Source organism: Dreissena polymorpha, chromosome 2 (genome assembly GCF_020536995.1).
Source record: "Dreissena polymorpha isolate Duluth1 chromosome 2, UMN_Dpol_1.0, whole genome shotgun sequence".
Classification (NCBI taxonomy): domain Eukaryota; kingdom Metazoa; phylum Mollusca; class Bivalvia; order Myida; family Dreissenidae; genus Dreissena; species Dreissena polymorpha.
The window spans coordinates 14,525,838-14,543,962 of NC_068356.1; the positions used below are offsets into that span (position 1 = coordinate 14,525,838).

Consider the following 18,125-nt stretch of genomic DNA (forward strand, 5'->3'; position numbering starts at 1 on the left):
TCGTTTGTTGCGAACGAGGTTGGTGTTGTTAAAGACAACAATAAAACATCAATCTGGTTTAAATGCAAGTTTGACCCAGACCAATCCGAAAATCTCTACTACCAAGTAGAGTGGCACATCATAGGAAATTCAGAGCATGTAGTCACAAAACAATACTGCAACAAGACCGACAAGTCACCGTGTTATCTGACGCACAAGGATCTAGAAGATATGAATATCGGCATGGGCACAAATGTAAGTTGAATGATATTGACTTTCTTACGCAAATGCTTTGGTTTAATCTAAAATATCAAACTCTGATGCATTTGAATTTGCTTAATACTTGGCATGAAACGTTATCAATAGGTTATTCATTGGCATATAAATATGACCCGATTAGAAGCACACATGTTTTAAAATATAATATTTTGTATAGATTTCATGCGCTGTTCGTGCATTCAACGAACCCAACAGTCAGCCGGGCCAGTTGTCGTTGATGTCGGACCCATTTTTTCTGGGTATCACAGTGCTAACCCCCTCGCATTTCATTGCGCCGAGGAGAGTTTAAGTCTGTGGAAATGAAATTAACAGTTCCGATAGTGTGCGATAATGTGAGACCTTCCAACAACATCGCATGTGGGGTCAATATTGACTACTTCACACCAGATTATGGAACTTGCCCCAGTAAGTTTTTAACAGTTTACTGAATACTTTTGCTTTGAATCTAGAAAGTTATTATAAATATGCAAATTCCCCCTTTGTCGTTAGAAATGTATAGTTTAAGTTTATTTATTTCAATACATTTATACATATTTTTTTTTACATTTTTTAATTGATAAAAGTCATATAATGTATGCCATGCCAACACATATGTGTTTTATAAATATCTGTAGTGAGAATCTTACACGTACAAAAATGAACTACTTCAACAAAATCTGTTATGCTGATATCTCGTTTTCGATACTTGATATATAATCTACTTTAAATTCCTTACGAATTTAGTTCACCTACAGATTTCCCGCACCAGTTGAAATTGTCAACGAAGACAACTTTCTTCATAATTCTTTAAATAAATTATTTATTTATTTATTATTTGTAAAAATAGAAATTTATTTTGGGTACACATTTGATACATTATGAATAAATTATAATATTATTCCCAAAGATATCATAAGCGTGTTAAACGTCGTGATGCACGCGTCTTACATTATTGTAAATTTCACTAAAATTGTTAAAGGTTATCTTGTGTATGTTTCTAATGTTATTATCTACAAAAATAGCAGTCGTGCGCGTGGCATTAAAATTGCGTCATAGTTAACGTTCATTTAATGATATTAACGTATATTGACGTTTAAATTGAACCAAGCCTACCTCGTTAACATAACTTTATGATATGAAATAAAGAACTATTGATAATACGTCTTCAAAACTGTTCAGATGCTGAAGGCAACTTCCCAGGCGGATGTTCAGTGGCACTTAACGAAACGTCATTTGACAGAACGATAACTGTGAGCGTCAGTGCTGCGGAAACAGGACAGTACGGCGTTGCCGGGAAGTTCACTCTGTTCTTACAAATACCCAGAACTAGAGGAGTCGCCTTTTTTTCAGTCCCTTACAAACTGCCTGCAATAGAGGTAAACGTGACCATATTCTTTGTTCTCTCTTCATTTTACTCAATAAAATGTCCAAAGTACACACCTTTATCAATTTAACTAATTATATTCTCATTGTACCAAACTATAAATATACTTTTTAATCTAAGTTCAAATATTTTCACAAGAGGGACTATGCAAAGAATACATGTGTCGACTAATTTCCGTTTAGGTTGAAGTACTTCCAGAGATGGATCGACAATGGCGAGGAAAACTATGTACAGCCCGAAATGATCCACACATGTATACATTTGATGGCAGGTAAGTGCATTTTATGGTCAGTAAAATACGATATTCATTTTATAAATGCTATTGCCGTAGATCAATTGTAAGCAGGAACATTTAAACCAGAGCCGAGCTTTGTTGCATCCTAACTTTCCAAGAATGTTCTACGATCTGTAAGCAGTGCTCTATAAAACTAGTATTGTTTTTGCAAGAAATCAATTATATATAGGCTGTTTATTGTCAAAGTATTCATGTGTATTCTGGGTGAGAATGGATATAATAACGTATGACGTATTGTTATACCGATGAATTACAGGTCCTATGAACATCACGCTGAAGAAGGAGATTACATCTTGTACAAGCACTCTGTGTATGGAAATGTCGAGGTGATGCTACTCATAATCCTTATCCATATCTGACTGTTCTCTGACATAAAAACGGAATCACTTTATACTCCCCGTTTTTTGTAATTAATATTGTATTTGGTTTCATTTCGTCATAATAATTAGTATTTCACAAAGTTATAATAAATGTCACGAATGCAACAGAAGGGCTTCACACTGAATATTCATAATGGTTAATACTTTGTTTTATAAAAAAAAAATTATGGTAAAAACGGGCGTTAATTATGGATTAAGCTCTTGTTCTAATAAATGTTATTGTTACCGATTTATGCGGTATCAACAGGTCCAGCATAGAATCGCAAATTGCACGGATGGCCAAAGTCGAGCGAAATGTAATTGTGGCGTTGCAGTAAGGGCCGGACGTGACGTCTACGTCATCAACGTGTGTAACGGATACATCGACATTGGCTACAGGCAGTGCTGGGATAAGGCGTTAACAGTGAAAAAGGAAAACGACTATACTTACACGGTAAAAATGTGCTTTAATGTAAATGCATACAGTGAAAATGTTTTTCATACGTTACTGAAATATTGCACTTTCCTTGGAATGAAGTGTAATTTAATGCTAATGGAACCTTTTCGTTTGGAATTGTAGATCTATTTGCCATACGGCACTGCAGTCCGGGCGCGGATAGACAGCGCACCTTTTATGGGTGAGCAAGGAGGCAGAGTTTTGGACATTTCCGTAAATCCATCGATTCAAGATAGCAGTGGAAAAAGTACAGGATTATGTGGATCCCTTAATGGTAATTCGTCTGATGATTTTGACAATGAATCACAATTTATTAACCAATGGATAGTGCAAAGAAGTGCATCGTTGTTTACCAAAGATTCGTATAATAAAGATCTTGAGCCTTGGGTTTTTCCAACATGCACATGCAAGAAAACCACTGGAGGAAACGGCGCATATTCGTGTGACAGGAGTATCGCGGGCTGTACTCGAGGGACGCTTGCTGGTTACCATAGTTGCGGTGAGCTTATAGAAAGTCGTCCAGTGAGATCCACGTCAATAAAATCAAGAAAACCAGAGATAAAGATACCAGTCTTACATCAGCGATTCCATGTCCGAAATCGTGTAAGTAGTTGATTATTTTTGTAATAAGATTATGTGAAGTAAAATAAGAGACAAAAATAGAGAGACAATGTATAATAATAAAATATGCAATTTATAACTTTTTTATATTCATTAACTTCAGCGAAGCACAGGCGTATGGACGGACGATAAGGCTCGAGCACATTGTGAGCACGAATTAAAAGCAATACATGACATGTGCAATAAAATTCCAGATACACACACGAACGTTTCTTTGGAAAACTGCGTACTGGATATAATGGTACGTATATGAACATACATAACACATTTAAAGGAAAGGATAACGTCAATAAGGCTTGGTTATTAATGAAGGTGATTTATTTGTAAGTAATTAAAGTTTTTTTTATAGAAAGTAATTTATTTGTATGCCACTGGTAAGGTGGCATATAGCTATCGCACTTTCTGTCCGTCTGTCTGTCCGTCTGCACGTACGGCATTTCATTTTCCAGACTTTTTCCTAAACGATTTAAGATATTGACCTGATATTTGGTGTGTGAGTATACCTACATGACTAACAGATGAACTGTGAGTTTTGTTTTGGTCCATTGATTTTTGGACTTTTTTTATCTATCCCGTTTTCCGTTTTTTTTTACGAAACGCTGTAATATATCGGCCTGATTTTTGGTATGTGAGTCTAACTACATGATGTACATATGACGTGTGTGTTTTGTTCCTGTCAATTGATTTTTTGGCGAAGTTATGGTCTTTATATAATAACCGTTTTCCGGAGGATTTAAAAAAAACTCCTCCAGATATTCAGCTGAGTTTTGGTATGTGAGTCTACCTATATGACTAACAGATGAAGTGTGAGTTTCGTTCCGTTCAATTGATTTTTGGCGAAGTAATAGGCCTTGGACTTAACAATTGTCTCTAAAATAGCTGCTGCGCGACTTCAAAGCGCAGCAGGTAGCATTGTGTTTCACAAATACATGACTTGTTTATTATATTTTAGATAACGAATACATCATTCTGGTTAGCGATGTCCAGGCAGTCAATGTTGCAAACATGTCAAAATGAGATCCAGCGTAACAGTACTGTCATTAAGGATTTAATTGAAAGAGCGGAGAACAAAAACATAACAAGCACAGGGGCAGCAGAAACACATACAAGTTTAACAACTGCCGCTCCACAAACGCTTGCTGTATTGAACATTTTAAAGGAAATTTTGAAAACCTCTGAAAACATTCAAGACAATTTTTGCATGAATAATTGCAGTGGAAATGGGACTTGCGTTAACGGTAATAATCAATCATATTAATCATTTCTTTAAAGAAACATACATTGTTAGGGTAATACGAATGTAATGTATCGTGTTTTATACTCAGGATTCAAATATGAATGCCATTATACTCAAAGTTATTCGATATAAAACGTATCTTTTCAGGAACTTGTCTATGCAACTCGGGTTTCGGCGCGGTTGATTGTTCTATTGATCTACAAAAACCGCCAAAAATATCTGGAATATTAGATGGTGGACTTTGTGACCAGAACAAGACAGACTGTTCTCAGATTGTTGTCTTTGGTGGAGAATTTACATCGTCTAACTTGACTTGCAGATTGAACACATTTTATGTAAGGCTTTAACAAATGTTTGGTTTTCACATTGTGTGTGATCACACTTTTGATTCTGTTGTATCGATCGTCATTGTTTTGCAATAATATTTTTTTTTCAGTTTGACATACACGGAACACCTCACAATGAAAGTGGAATTGAAGTTCCTGGACACGCTGAAACAATAGTGGAAACGATATGTCCTCTCCGAGGATTGCGACAACGTAGATCAATCGACAATAGGTTTGTTGTCGGAGTCCATGTATCCGTTAGTAACGACGGTCAAAACTACGATGAACACAAGCAAGGGTTAGCCTACATCTATAACTCGCAATGCCAGACGCATAGTTATGCAAAAGATACCAAATGGCTATATACGTTTTCCCTGAAGGTAACATGCAATTTTTTTGTGTTTGTTTGCGTTTAACACCTTTGACCATTTTTAGGTTTCGTGTGTGCTCATGGATTATTCTGTATGAAATGAATACCCAATCAATCGCCGTTAATAAAAGACTAAAAGATGAGTACAAGAAACACTTATTAAAAACCGTATATTCTATAGCTATGCAATTTTATTTACTATATATACTCGTTAACAGGATGATTTCTGCTTCATCGAAGGCCAGTGCTACTATAACGGCACTTTTCACATTTCACAAAAGATGGTATGTGATCCGCTCGCCAACCAAACATCATGGACACCGTATACACCTGGTATGCCTTGACTTATCGTGATTTGATGATGGCATTCTTAATTTACAGAAATGATATCATATGAAATGTCAAGATTTTGAGGTAGACGTACCATAATCAAAGCGATGAGAGAAACGATAGCTTAAAACGACGCGAAAACAATTCAAGACGGTACGCCGCAACCGATTATTTGATTATCGCATAGTCGAGCTTGAAGTGTATATTTTCCAAGAAATATTGTTTTGAAAATTGAGTGGCGTCTTAAATTGTCGCTTGTTATTTTAAATTGTCGCATGTTTTGTAGTCCGTCTCTTTAATTGTCGTGTGTCTTCCTTAAATGGCGACAGGATACACGTAAAGCAATCAACGATACGACTCGCGACATTTCAAATGACAAGCGACTGTATATCGCGCAAATATAGCAAACAATAGCGTGTGTCTAGTGGCGATCGATGTATCAACGACTCATGTAGCGAATGATTATTAAGTCTAGTCTAAATAGATATCAAGTTGTCTTGTCGTTTTAAATTGTCGACTATTGCGTCATGCGTCGATTTGATTAGACAGATCGACAGGCGAAAATCAATTTGCAATAATCGGATTCCGTAGCTATTGGGTATTCTAAAGACAATATTTTTGAGCAACACTGAGTCGTTTGCTTCAGCTGTTTAACATCTAGCCCTGTCTGAGCGCGTGGAGAAGATGGTACACGTTCATAACTTCTTTTAAATCGATACATATTATAGGTACCCTACAACTTCTTTCCATGCGATTTATAAAAACGATTCCTAAAAAAGCATGGCATTGGACTAAGCCCCCTTAAGACAGTTTTAAATAGTTTCAATTTTCATATTTTTACAGATGCACTGTATCATCAGTACATGGTTTATATAATACGTATCCACTATGATGTCTTCTTATTCTACATTTAAGACTTATTTGTTCGATAATTAATTGATTAATAGAATCTACCTATATTACAAAAAGTAATTGTTATCACATTCGTCTTAAATAATAAATGTTAAATGTATATGTGTTTTGTGTGATAAAGCGTATTAAAGCGCGTCTTCTGTAAACTCACGGTTAAAAGTACTATTAAAAAAATCTAGAGATCCGATTACAATTAAAAGCATTTTAGTTAACCAATCGATTACATTATTGAACTGATTCCGTACTCTTTTCTATTCAAACAGCTTAACTGCTCTCGAAAAAGCAGCCTTGAAACCCTCGAAAACAGACAACGTGTGCCCGCTTAATACAGCATATGCACATGGGCCTGCTAAATTGTATAGTATTAATGTAATAATGGTTCACACAACTAAAATAGAATCGTAACAATGAGGTAAAATACCAAGTCTACATTTGGTAATTTATCACTTTTAAGACTATTATTGCACTTTAATTGTTTGTTTTTGTTCCACAGACTGCATTAAATCAGACTTGTGCAAGACGAAACGCAATTCTGTCTGCGAGGTCATGAACAATACAGTACAGTGTTCATGCGCTCGAGGTTACACTCAAAATGAATCCGATTCAAACGACTGTTCAGGTCCGAAAGTTTTTGCATATAAGAATTGCATGTTGTTTGCATTATACCAAATCAAATATAACATTACCATTACATTTTACACAATATTTAGTTACCATTGCGAATTCGTATTCGCAATTGAATTGAATTATAATGAAGCCAATGAAGTTCTATCAAAACATATTATTCATTTCAGAAATTTCACTGACAACTATTCTTCCGGATGAAGGTAAGCGATAAATTGTATTTTGTGACAAGAAAGTAATTGAAATATTTCAAATAAAAAACAGTGACATTGTAAAGTAAATATTTTTCAATTAAAATGATTTGTTATTCTACCAACAGTGTATGATGGCAGACACAGCCATGTTGTTGTTGAACTTAAGTTGGACTACAGCTTACCGCAAGGTTTAACATTGAATTCGTCTACAACCTACGAACGATACGAACTTGAACTTAGAACCAAGGTAGTTCACTCAGAAAAGTCATATGCCTTTATTATTCAAATCATAATTACAATCACATAACAGTAAAATACCGTTCACAGACATAATATTCATATTGAAAATATGACAAAAATGCGATAATTTGATTCATTATTAAATCTATGACTTATTCAGTGGGCTTTAATATGGTATAATTGTTTTGCACCGTTGATGGTGTGATCCTATCTCTTATTACACGCCATTTTCTTTCATTAGCTTACGGAATACTACAAAGACCTTCTTGCAGAACAGTTTTCAAAAGTGGTTATAACAGCAATTAAGTACGTATACGTAGACAAAAATTTTTGCGTAAGATCTGTTTTCACGGCATGATCTTTACTTCAACTTTGTTTTGATACAAACAAAAATACGTTCCCATTAAATGTAAAATACTGATCAGAACACTAAAATACAGAGTTAAGCAAGAATACTTAGTGTCATGCTTTTGCATCCTTCAAAAGTGTTGTAATACTTAAACTAACAAGTCAATGTATGTACATATATAAATATTTTCATACGAAGGAACGTTTGATAATTTTAAACTACTCTATTTTGGTTTTTAAAGAAATGTGTGTGCGTACAAGTGTTCCATGTTTTTGTTAAATGATTTATTGCATGTTTTGTCTTATATTGAATTAGCAATTGGTCACTTGTCTTAATTTAACACTAGCGGATGGTAACAAGCATTTCACTTCTGATATTTTCTCTGGAGTTTGCATAATGACGTCATTCCTCTTATATCATACCTATATAGAAACATCTTTTTTGATGCATTTGGTTGATAGTTTATTGCCACTGTCTGTATCTCGTGTAAGTACTTTCATATACACTGCAATTATTGAGCGCTATATTATGCGCGAACAATTTATTTTTAACGCAACATGTCATACTCTGATAAAATTTTATTTTTTGCTGTTGATTATTTTGATAAATCATTAACATATTTGGTCGTTTAATTTATTAATGATTGCGAATTTTAATTACGTAGTGGTGACACCATTTAAACATTTAATTATAATTCTTTGTCTATTTAAAATGCATGTTTATTTTTAGAATCGGAAGTTTAATTGTCGAACATTGGGTGGTTTACGTACAAAATGAGCACAATTCTGTCAATGTTTATGACGCGATGACTCGTCATTCGGAAAGGCCGCTGGTGATCTTTGATCAGACAGTACACGTGTTGAATGTATCAATTGTTAACAACGAAGGTACATCTTTGTATGATTCTAAATATTTGATAAACACACTGACTTTCAATGCCAAACTCTTCAATCAATAAATACAACAACATAACACAGTTAAATTTTACTTATTATCCTACAAACTTTCGAGTATTTTATCCGTAATTACTTTACTTAATAATGCTGTCCGCAAAATTGTTTCTTCGATCCACTCAGGATGTACATCGCCCATGACATGTAGCAAAAAGAATAACTCTCTCTGCGAAGTTTTGGATGGTGTAACTCGGTGTTCATGCATTCGAGGTTACATCGAAAGTAAATCTACCCCAAGCACATGTGTCGGTAAGGATGTTTCATTTAAGTCATTTATATTTCATTTTCTTAGGCATAGCAATACAAAACATTTTGTGTAATGTAATTTTAATGCATGAGAAACCTCTTTATGGTACACATTCGCAAATAAATTCCTTTTTAAGTTTGTTACATAAAAGATTGCAATGTTTGATGCCTATATTCGGGATAACAAACAAATAGTCAAATACAGCGCCAAATATTGTTGGAAAGATTAGGCTATAACCTTAAAAAACAACTGCTTAGCAATCGTATATGTCTTATTATTCAAAATATTGAACTTGTTAAACGGCATTCGACTGCCATTAAAGCGTTAAAAAAATTCGAACGATGCGAGGCTCGAAACCACTATTAAACAAATAGTAGCAAGCAAAACGATAGTTTCATTTTGCTATTTTTTACATTTACATTGAGATCATGTACACTAAAAAAAGTATGTTCACCATGCACTTAAGCATTTGTGTTAATTATCAAACGTTTTTTTTCAAACGTTACCTTTACTTTTTTTTACATTTCAACACACATATGCTTCATTGTTAGATGATATGTTGTTAACTGATTTGTACGACACGAAACATTATGTTGTTAATTAACTAACTTAGATTTGTTTATTCAAGAAATTGTTTTAGCGTTCATCAACTATGTCAAATTAAGCGAATTCTTACTAAGGTTATTTTCAATTATTATTATAAGAAGTAGAATTGCTATTATTATATCATTTTTTTGTTTTTGACCTTATACCGTATACTAAAATGTACTCCAAAGTATTTGTCACTTAATTGAGCTAATAACTTTTATGTTAATTAATCGGTTGGTTGATATTTGTTTAATATATTTCTTTGCAGAAAATACCCATGCAATTATTGTTCCGGACGAAAACACTCGTAAGACATTAAATGATCTTTGATGAACTATTTCTAAATGTTACTTATTCGTGCTGTTTGTCGACATAACATATTTTAAAGAGGTACATACTACTAAGATTATCGCGGTTATTTAGTGTATCCATGGTGTAACACTGGCACTCTATGTATTTTATGTACAGTGTCTGATGACGCCCATGGTGTCTTGCAAGTGGAAATAAAGTTGGGCTACTCATTACCTCTGCACAAATCCTTAAATACGTCCGACACTTACGATCATTATGTAAAAGAACTTAACATATCGGTAAGTAAGTGCGTAAACTTTGATGAGGTTTGCCATTTTATTTAATTATATCGTATAAATGTTTATTGCTACTCACACGTGTTGTTGTTATGTTTCAATAAAAGCGAGGTACGCATATGTTACACAACTGATTTAGCACTCGTCACCTTCAATTTGAAAAACTACTTACCTTAAATATTGTAATATACGCAAAAACATCTTACGTACATGTTAAATATTAGAATCATATCGATAAATTTAATGTTGACGATTTTCTAGATTTTGTTCCAATAACGATTTTTGTATATTTAGTTTTCTTGTCTGTATGCCTTGTCATTAGTCCATATATAAGTCGTATTTCAAATAACATCTAAACACGGAAGGGTTTTTCAAATACATGCAAATACTCGTAAAATATTTTTTACAATATGTAAGCAAAGTATACATCAATGCACGTTAGACACGCATCATTGATATTGACTCCTTAAAATAACGCTTGGTAGTCTTCGAATATTTGTCTTTATGTTAAAACAGTAATAATTTATAATAAAACCTCTAGCCCACCCCTGATCTAATACATTTCCATAATTATAATGAACGCTTAATCATTAATATTTGACCAGACTTAATCTTTTTTTTTTATTTTATCAACATTATTTTAGCAGAATAAACATTCATTTTATTCCAATTTGCACATTCATTTATTTATATAATTACGATATATACATTGAGATTCTCACAAACAAATGAAAGGAAAAAAGGACTATACTTTGATTTAAAAATAATGTCCTATAAGGAACACACATATATTTATTTTCAATATAACCCTTACTATATGCAATTTATTTTGTATATAGTTATTCTGTTATTATGTTTTTTAATAATGTATATAGGTTTATTCCTAAGAACGCTTATGGTTAAAATGACCCTACTTACTATTAAATCTCTGATGACATTACTGTGCTGTCACAATTTAGTTGACCGAGTTCTACAAAGACGAAATAGGGCATTGGCTTTCAAAAGTTGTCATTCGAGATATAAGGTATTTATTAAGTATATCTTTTTTTTAAAGTAATCTACCAAATATCAATAGCAAACGGTTAGTCATTTACAACAAATAGAGTTTTTTGTATTTTGTAAAAAGATAAATAAGTTGAATGCGATATAGTGATAGTCATTTAAATATCAATCATGATAATCCAATTCCGTATAATACTTGAAGTGTGAATGTCATTTAAATATCAATCAAAATAATCAAATTCTGTATAATTATGTTAATTTCATTTAACCATTAATAATTTGTTTGTTTTCCCAGAACAGGAAGTCTATACGTGGACCACTTAGTTGTGTATGAAAAGCGCGAACAAATTCTGAGCGATGTGACACAGGCGGTAGTGAAATTGGCCGAGAACGGTCTTGTAATTTATGATAAAACATACAACGTCACCAATGCTTTCATTGGTAAAGATAAAGGTAAATTATTAGTATCTGAAACAATAACGCATTTATTTCGATTTTCAGTTTTTTCACTCATTGGTTATTAAGTTGTTAACATCATAAAACAAAATGAAAATTACTGACAATCCATTATGTTCTTTTTCCAAACAAAGTGATGAAACTTTAGAACATTTATTCTGGGAATGTCAGATATCTAAAACAATTATTGACGAAATGTTACCAGGACAATCTATTCTTTTTGGATATTTAACAAATTCTGCTAGACCCATATCTAATGTAATTTTATTTTTAAAGCTATACTTACACAACTGTTAAACGAATAAAATCATTCCAAGCATAGCAGGAGCCAAGAAATAACTAAAATATGAATATGATAACTTGAGAAAAAATCAATAAAAAATAATAATGTATAATCCTTTGAAACTGAATGGGAACCTTTGAATACCATCTGTACACACTGAAATATACTATATCATAAAATGCACCTATTAAGTGTTCTCTCTATGCCTTTACATCTGTTAGTAAAATTTATACACCCTTGGTCGTATAAATATATATATATATAAAAAGAAATAAGAAAAATAAAAGACATTTTCCAGTGTGTGTGTGTGTGTATATATATACACACACACACACACACACTGGAAAATGTCTTTTGTTTTTCTTTTTTCTTTTTTTTTAACACAAAATTAAAAGCAAAAAAAGCATCATATAGATAACCTTAGATGTTTTGCATTTTTCATTTTTGCTTTTGATCTCTTCATCTCTGATTGCATCACAACATTGTGTTTATGATTTAATATTATATAAAAATTATGTATTTTTTGAAACATATAACGTATTGAAAACTTTCTTAATCAATTCTGTAATTTGTTAAATCTGCATTATCAGAGAATCATACATAATGCAATTCAACACTTTAGTTATCTTTCATAAACATATGTGCAATATAATATAGAAAGAATAATCACGTACTTTCATGTAAAATTATATTTAGTAAGTAAGTAAAACAGCTACTTTGAAGTGTTTTATTTTTTAAATATTTGTTGTGCATGAATGTTTTGGACACAACTTTGTTTATATACTCCCTTTAAGTACATGTACATAAACTGCTACATATGATACATATATGAATGTAATACTATATATTGAAAATTTTGAAGTTGAAAAAAACAACAAAAAACATCATTAAACAAATGCGTATATGAATGTTAAAGATTAAACAACAATACTACATTCGCTATGACCAATGTGTTTTTATGCGTATGCATATGCAATAAACTTTAAGTTAAATTGCACGTATATATTTTTTAACGCATCGTAATGATTTCCCGCGATTTCTTCGAAAATTAAAGACCTGTTTACTTATGAATATCTAATTTAAGCAGGTACTAATGTGAAGTTGTCGTGGCCGAGTGGTTACGGCGATAAACTAGAAATCTTTTGGGATCTTCCCGCGCAGGTGCGAATCCTGCCGACAACGCATACTATTTGCGACGCGTTTGATTTCTTTTCTAACTTAATTTTATTTATTATAGCATATAAACAATGTTAAATGTATTGCAATTTTAATGCACATTCTTCAATTTTTAAATTAAAACAACGTTATGGCTAAATTGGGTGATTTACTACTGAAAAAACGAATCATGCATGTTGCATTTTTATTTTTATTTCAAAAAGTAAACGGTAAATCTGTCTATTTCTTGCTATTTTTGCTGTATATAGTATTTATAAAAACTAAGTTCAAAATATTACGTAAATGATACTATTTTGAATTTTATGACACTTTGTTATTAACCAACCCAATTTTTACTTGGCTAAAACCACTTACATTTCATGGCGCTCTTCCATAGATAACAAGTTATTAAAAGGAAATGTCTGTACGAGAATACTTATTTCATCTTGTTTAAACTTTAAACACCTTTACTGCATCTGTACACACCAACTGCATGCCCATATTTGGAAATCTAGATGAATTATGGAACGTTCATATACCCCAGGGGTGCAAATAAAATCGACAAAAGCCGAGCGTGGGGGTGGTTTTGAAAAAATCAGTATATATATTTAAAGCATGGAAAGCCTACCTAAACATTTGCATGTAGTTCGGTAAAATGATGCGCATTAAGAAAATAATACATTAGATTATATTTGGAAAGGTGCCCATTACGGTTGCGCTACCTTAAAGAGGTTGGTCTACCTTTTACGTGTTAGCCAAGTAAAGGCCGTTGATCATTTGTTCTACACAGTAAGACACATTCCATTTTAAATATACACTATGGCACGAGTATCTGAAATTGTAACGAACTAATCAAAATAATCTTGCTTAAATTTTCTTTGGCAAGTTCCCCTACACGACAATTCGGAAGAGAAGAAGTCTGCAAAATGCCTTGTATATACTAGTATCCATCCATGTAACGATGACGAACAATGTGAGGTAGACGCTAAGGTCGTTCGTTGTGTGTAAGTACATATGGAAACTTTTATTTTTTATTGTTTAAAGCTGAACCGTATTTAACACCATGACATTAATCCTTAAGAATTATATTTTAAAACTATTGGTATGTTTACCTTAACAATAACCATAATATATTGTTTTATTAACTAGTTTACAAATGTTGCGAAGGCATTGTTATCGGGCGCATATTGTGTCCTGTGATGTGAGCTTACCAGTTATATTAACTTGTTAAAATAGTATTTGTTTAAGTCAAGATGGTATTTTCAAAAATTTATATTTTCACCGGTACTCAAGCAATTCTTTTTTTAATTGCAGTAAAAAGAAAATTACACAGGGTAAGTATTTTATTAGTCCCCTACCGGTAAAACCGGAGGGGACTTATGGTTTGCGCTCTGTGTGTCTGCCAGTCTGTCACACTTTTCTGGATCCTGCGATAACTTTTAAAGTTCTCATATTTTTTTCATGAAACTTGAAACATGGACAGATGGCAATATGGCGATTATGCACGTCGTTTAATTTTGTTCCTACGTCAAGAATTCTGGTTGCTATGGCAACAAATAGACTAGAAATATTGCTGAAAATAGTGTTCTTACCGGTAGGGGACATTTATTGCTTGGCAAAAGTCTTGTTTGTTCTATTTTAATGTTAACTTTTCGAATGCTTGTTAAAAGTATGTATACTTGTTGTTACAAACAGTTAATTTCTTCTCTAAATGATTGTTGTAACTAACAATTATTTTGTTCTCTAAATAAAAGTATAATGCGCTTGGTTTGTATAAGAGGGACTACATTATTATATTCGATGTTATCTATTATTTATATTTGCTCACAGATGCCGACTCGAAACTGCTCTTAATAGTTTCGGCTGCGGTTGGTGGTGTTTTGTTCATGATCATTGTCGTGCTGGTGGTCATTGTGTGCAAAAAGAAAGCCAAGCAGCCACTTGAGATGGACCATCTTGAACCGAAGGTGCATGACAACACGTACCAAGACATCTCCGCACGGGAAATGTCCGTGTTCAAGGATGACAAGTCGGATGTGTACAAGATCCCTCGCGCCAAACTGTCTGGGTCCCAGCTTTCCTTTAAACAGAGTCTAGCTGCAGACGTCAGGCCAGGCTCTCTGTATGAGAGGTATTACAGTTTTCATTTAACAAGTTACATTAAAATCTAGAAGAAAATATTTATTTTGGTAAACAACGTTTGTCTAAACAAATGGCATTTCGTAAAAAGCCAGAGTATTTATAAAAGGCTTTGACAGTATGCAATCAAAAAGGAGTCTTTTTCCGGTTTTGTAAAAAATACATTTGCATTCAATCCAAATGTCCTTAAACTATGTATGCACTTTCATAATGAAATAAAAGAATTAGTTTAACATTTTTTTCACATTTGCATAAATCAAAGGTCGTTATCTCATATTCCTCTCGTTATTTGAATATGTGACATGTGTCATGGTCATATTCATGTTCATTATTTTGAGTTATTTCATATTTTTGCAAAAATACAAACTGGCAGATTTGTTGTCAGAGAAAGGGATTGACAGAAGAACTAAAGGCACAAATATAAGCAAAATGTGTATACAACTTTCATGATAATGTAGGCAATGTTTGAGTGACTGCAATACCTGACCTTTTCTGGTGGATCAGATTTACATTATTTCCACATGGTCATATATACATATTCCTTGTTTGTTTCAAGAATCTCCACGGATCGCAGGGTCCGGTTTACGATATGTATTTTTCTAGCTATTTCGTTTTTTTGCGGACGGACGGACGAAAAAACAGTAGATGAAATTGAATGACAAATTTGAAACGCATACCTCGTGAATATACAATATTTCATGATACTATCTTGCTCACTGTTTTCACATGTAAATGCCTTTTATAAGTATACGAAGTTTGTGTAGTTCTTCTGAAAAAAGGCAGGAACACATTATGCTGACGAACTGACGGAAAGAAGGACAGACAGACAAACGGACAGACATACTGACGGTGTGATTAGCCTATATTTCCCTCCGGTTGAATAGTGGGCGGGATGGTCATGTTATTAGTAACTACCACAAAAAAAGTTACTTGAATATTTTAAGTAATTCATCTGTAACGGTTACACAACAGCCTTATAATTAGATGTATGTTCGTATAAGTATAAGAATCATTTCCTGATACATTCATCATTATTAGATTATTATATTCTGCCGGAAACAATCTACGCATTTCAAGTGCATTATAATTAAGCCGAGTAGTATTTACATTGTTTATGAATAAAGCAATTTATTACTTCTAATTTATGGTGCATTGTTTGTCTATGATAATACATAATTATTGTTTTAAATTCACAGAAATCGCCGTGAGACAGAGGCCGACCGAAACCAATATGATGGGCTGCCACAACGAGGTCAAAGTTACTACAATACTGGCATGCTGTTGTAACACGTGGATGTTATTTGTGTTTGTGGCTTAAATGCCTTAACAATAATGTAGTTTAACATTTAGTGTATCCAAGAGTTATTTTTTTTGCTAATTTTGTTAAATGCAAAGTCGAACATGTTTAATTTTTGTTTGTGAACATGCATATAATCAGACTGATTTTGTTGTATTTTTTATGTTTGAAATAGTCAATACCTATACACATGTTTTATTTTTGTTTGCGTTATAAATGAAGTTGTCAATTAGGATTCGTAAATAAATAAATAAAAGCGGGCATACAAGTTTTAAACGTTATATCCATCATATTATTCTAACGACACATATTCTTCATAATTGTCGTATATCATTTTATTAATATGCGTCAAAAATAAATGTAATTTTTTCCTTCCTGCTTTTGTTTATGTATCTTTTTGAGAATCCTTAATTAATAATTATTTGCACGGCTTATAACTTTTAATGCAACAATGAAATAGAGGTTATGACACGTCTTGAACTTTCATACCATATTTAATTTAGCAAGTTCAGGTATTGTGTTAATAATCGAGCCTTTAGCAAATTAAAAACATATTTCATGGACGACTCTTTTAAATCATGGTATAAAATGACAACACATTTAAGGTCTTTTTCTCACATCCTTTGCAACTGGCAGAAACAGAAATATTTACATTTATTATATACCTGCTTAATATTTTCCAAAAATACAAGTTGTATCAATCGGTAAAGAACAACTGCACATACATTTATCCCGTATTATGCTACTCGCTAGTTTTCAATTCCGTATTACCATACTAGCCGGACTACTTTTAATGACGCCACTTTGAATGCAGAAAATTATAAGAGCATTATTTGTTAATTATGCACGCTTAGACTCATTTTTTTCACTTAAATGATTTAAAGTTGTATATAATAAAAGGAATATTACGCAAGTCAATTGTTACAAGTGTTTGTATCAGTCTCGTGGTTTGCGCTATTTCGTATCACAATCGGGGCGCCCGCCTCTCGTGATATACGTCATCACACTAGCCACTCGACTGATACAAACACATGGAACAATTGACAAGCGTAATATTCCGTATTAACGTCATGATACAACTGGACAGTCATTTACATTGCGTGACGTCACTTGAAATTGAAACCTCATTTCATCAAATTAATTTCAGGTTTTGTTTTAGTAATCGAGCGTTTAGCAATTTTCCAAACAAATTTCCTTGACGACTTTATTAAATCATGGTATAAGATGAAAACAGGTGTGAGATATTTAGCCTCACATGCTTTTCTTCTGGCAGAGACAATTAATATTTACGTTAAAGTCATGATACAACCGGAAGGGTATTTAGTGACGTTTCTTGACGTTGCAACCTCATTTCATTAAAATAAAGTCACTCGATTTATTATTCAATCAACAATAACCCGATAAATACGCTGAAAAACGTGTGTTACACATGCTTTACTTATATTAACATTCACTGCGAGAAAAACTGCAGTTAAAGTTTGAA

The 18,125-nt window shown here is 32.8% G+C and overlaps 1 protein-coding gene across 1 annotated transcript; it reads left to right on the forward strand.

The window, feature by feature from the left end:
* The first annotated feature begins 421 nt into the window (after window positions 1–421).
* Window positions 422–17,013, forward strand: LOC127865962 (uncharacterized). Its single transcript, XM_052406121.1, has 25 exons — window positions 422–663; window positions 1,417–1,613; window positions 1,804–1,892; window positions 2,173–2,242; window positions 2,544–2,729; window positions 2,856–3,335; window positions 3,457–3,594; window positions 4,306–4,591; window positions 4,738–4,925; window positions 5,027–5,296; window positions 5,505–5,619; window positions 7,022–7,147; window positions 7,323–7,355; window positions 7,472–7,593; window positions 7,828–7,892; window positions 8,665–8,822; window positions 9,012–9,137; window positions 9,992–10,030; window positions 10,192–10,313; window positions 11,270–11,334; window positions 11,608–11,765; window positions 14,093–14,210; window positions 14,521–14,540; window positions 15,037–15,337; window positions 16,542–17,013. The coding sequence occupies exons 1-25, from the start codon at window positions 558–560 to the stop codon at window positions 16,630–16,632; spliced, it is 3,669 nt and encodes a 1,222-aa protein (XP_052262081.1). The 5' UTR covers window positions 422–557; the 3' UTR covers window positions 16,633–17,013.
* The last annotated feature ends 1,112 nt before the right edge of the window (window positions 17,014–18,125 follow it).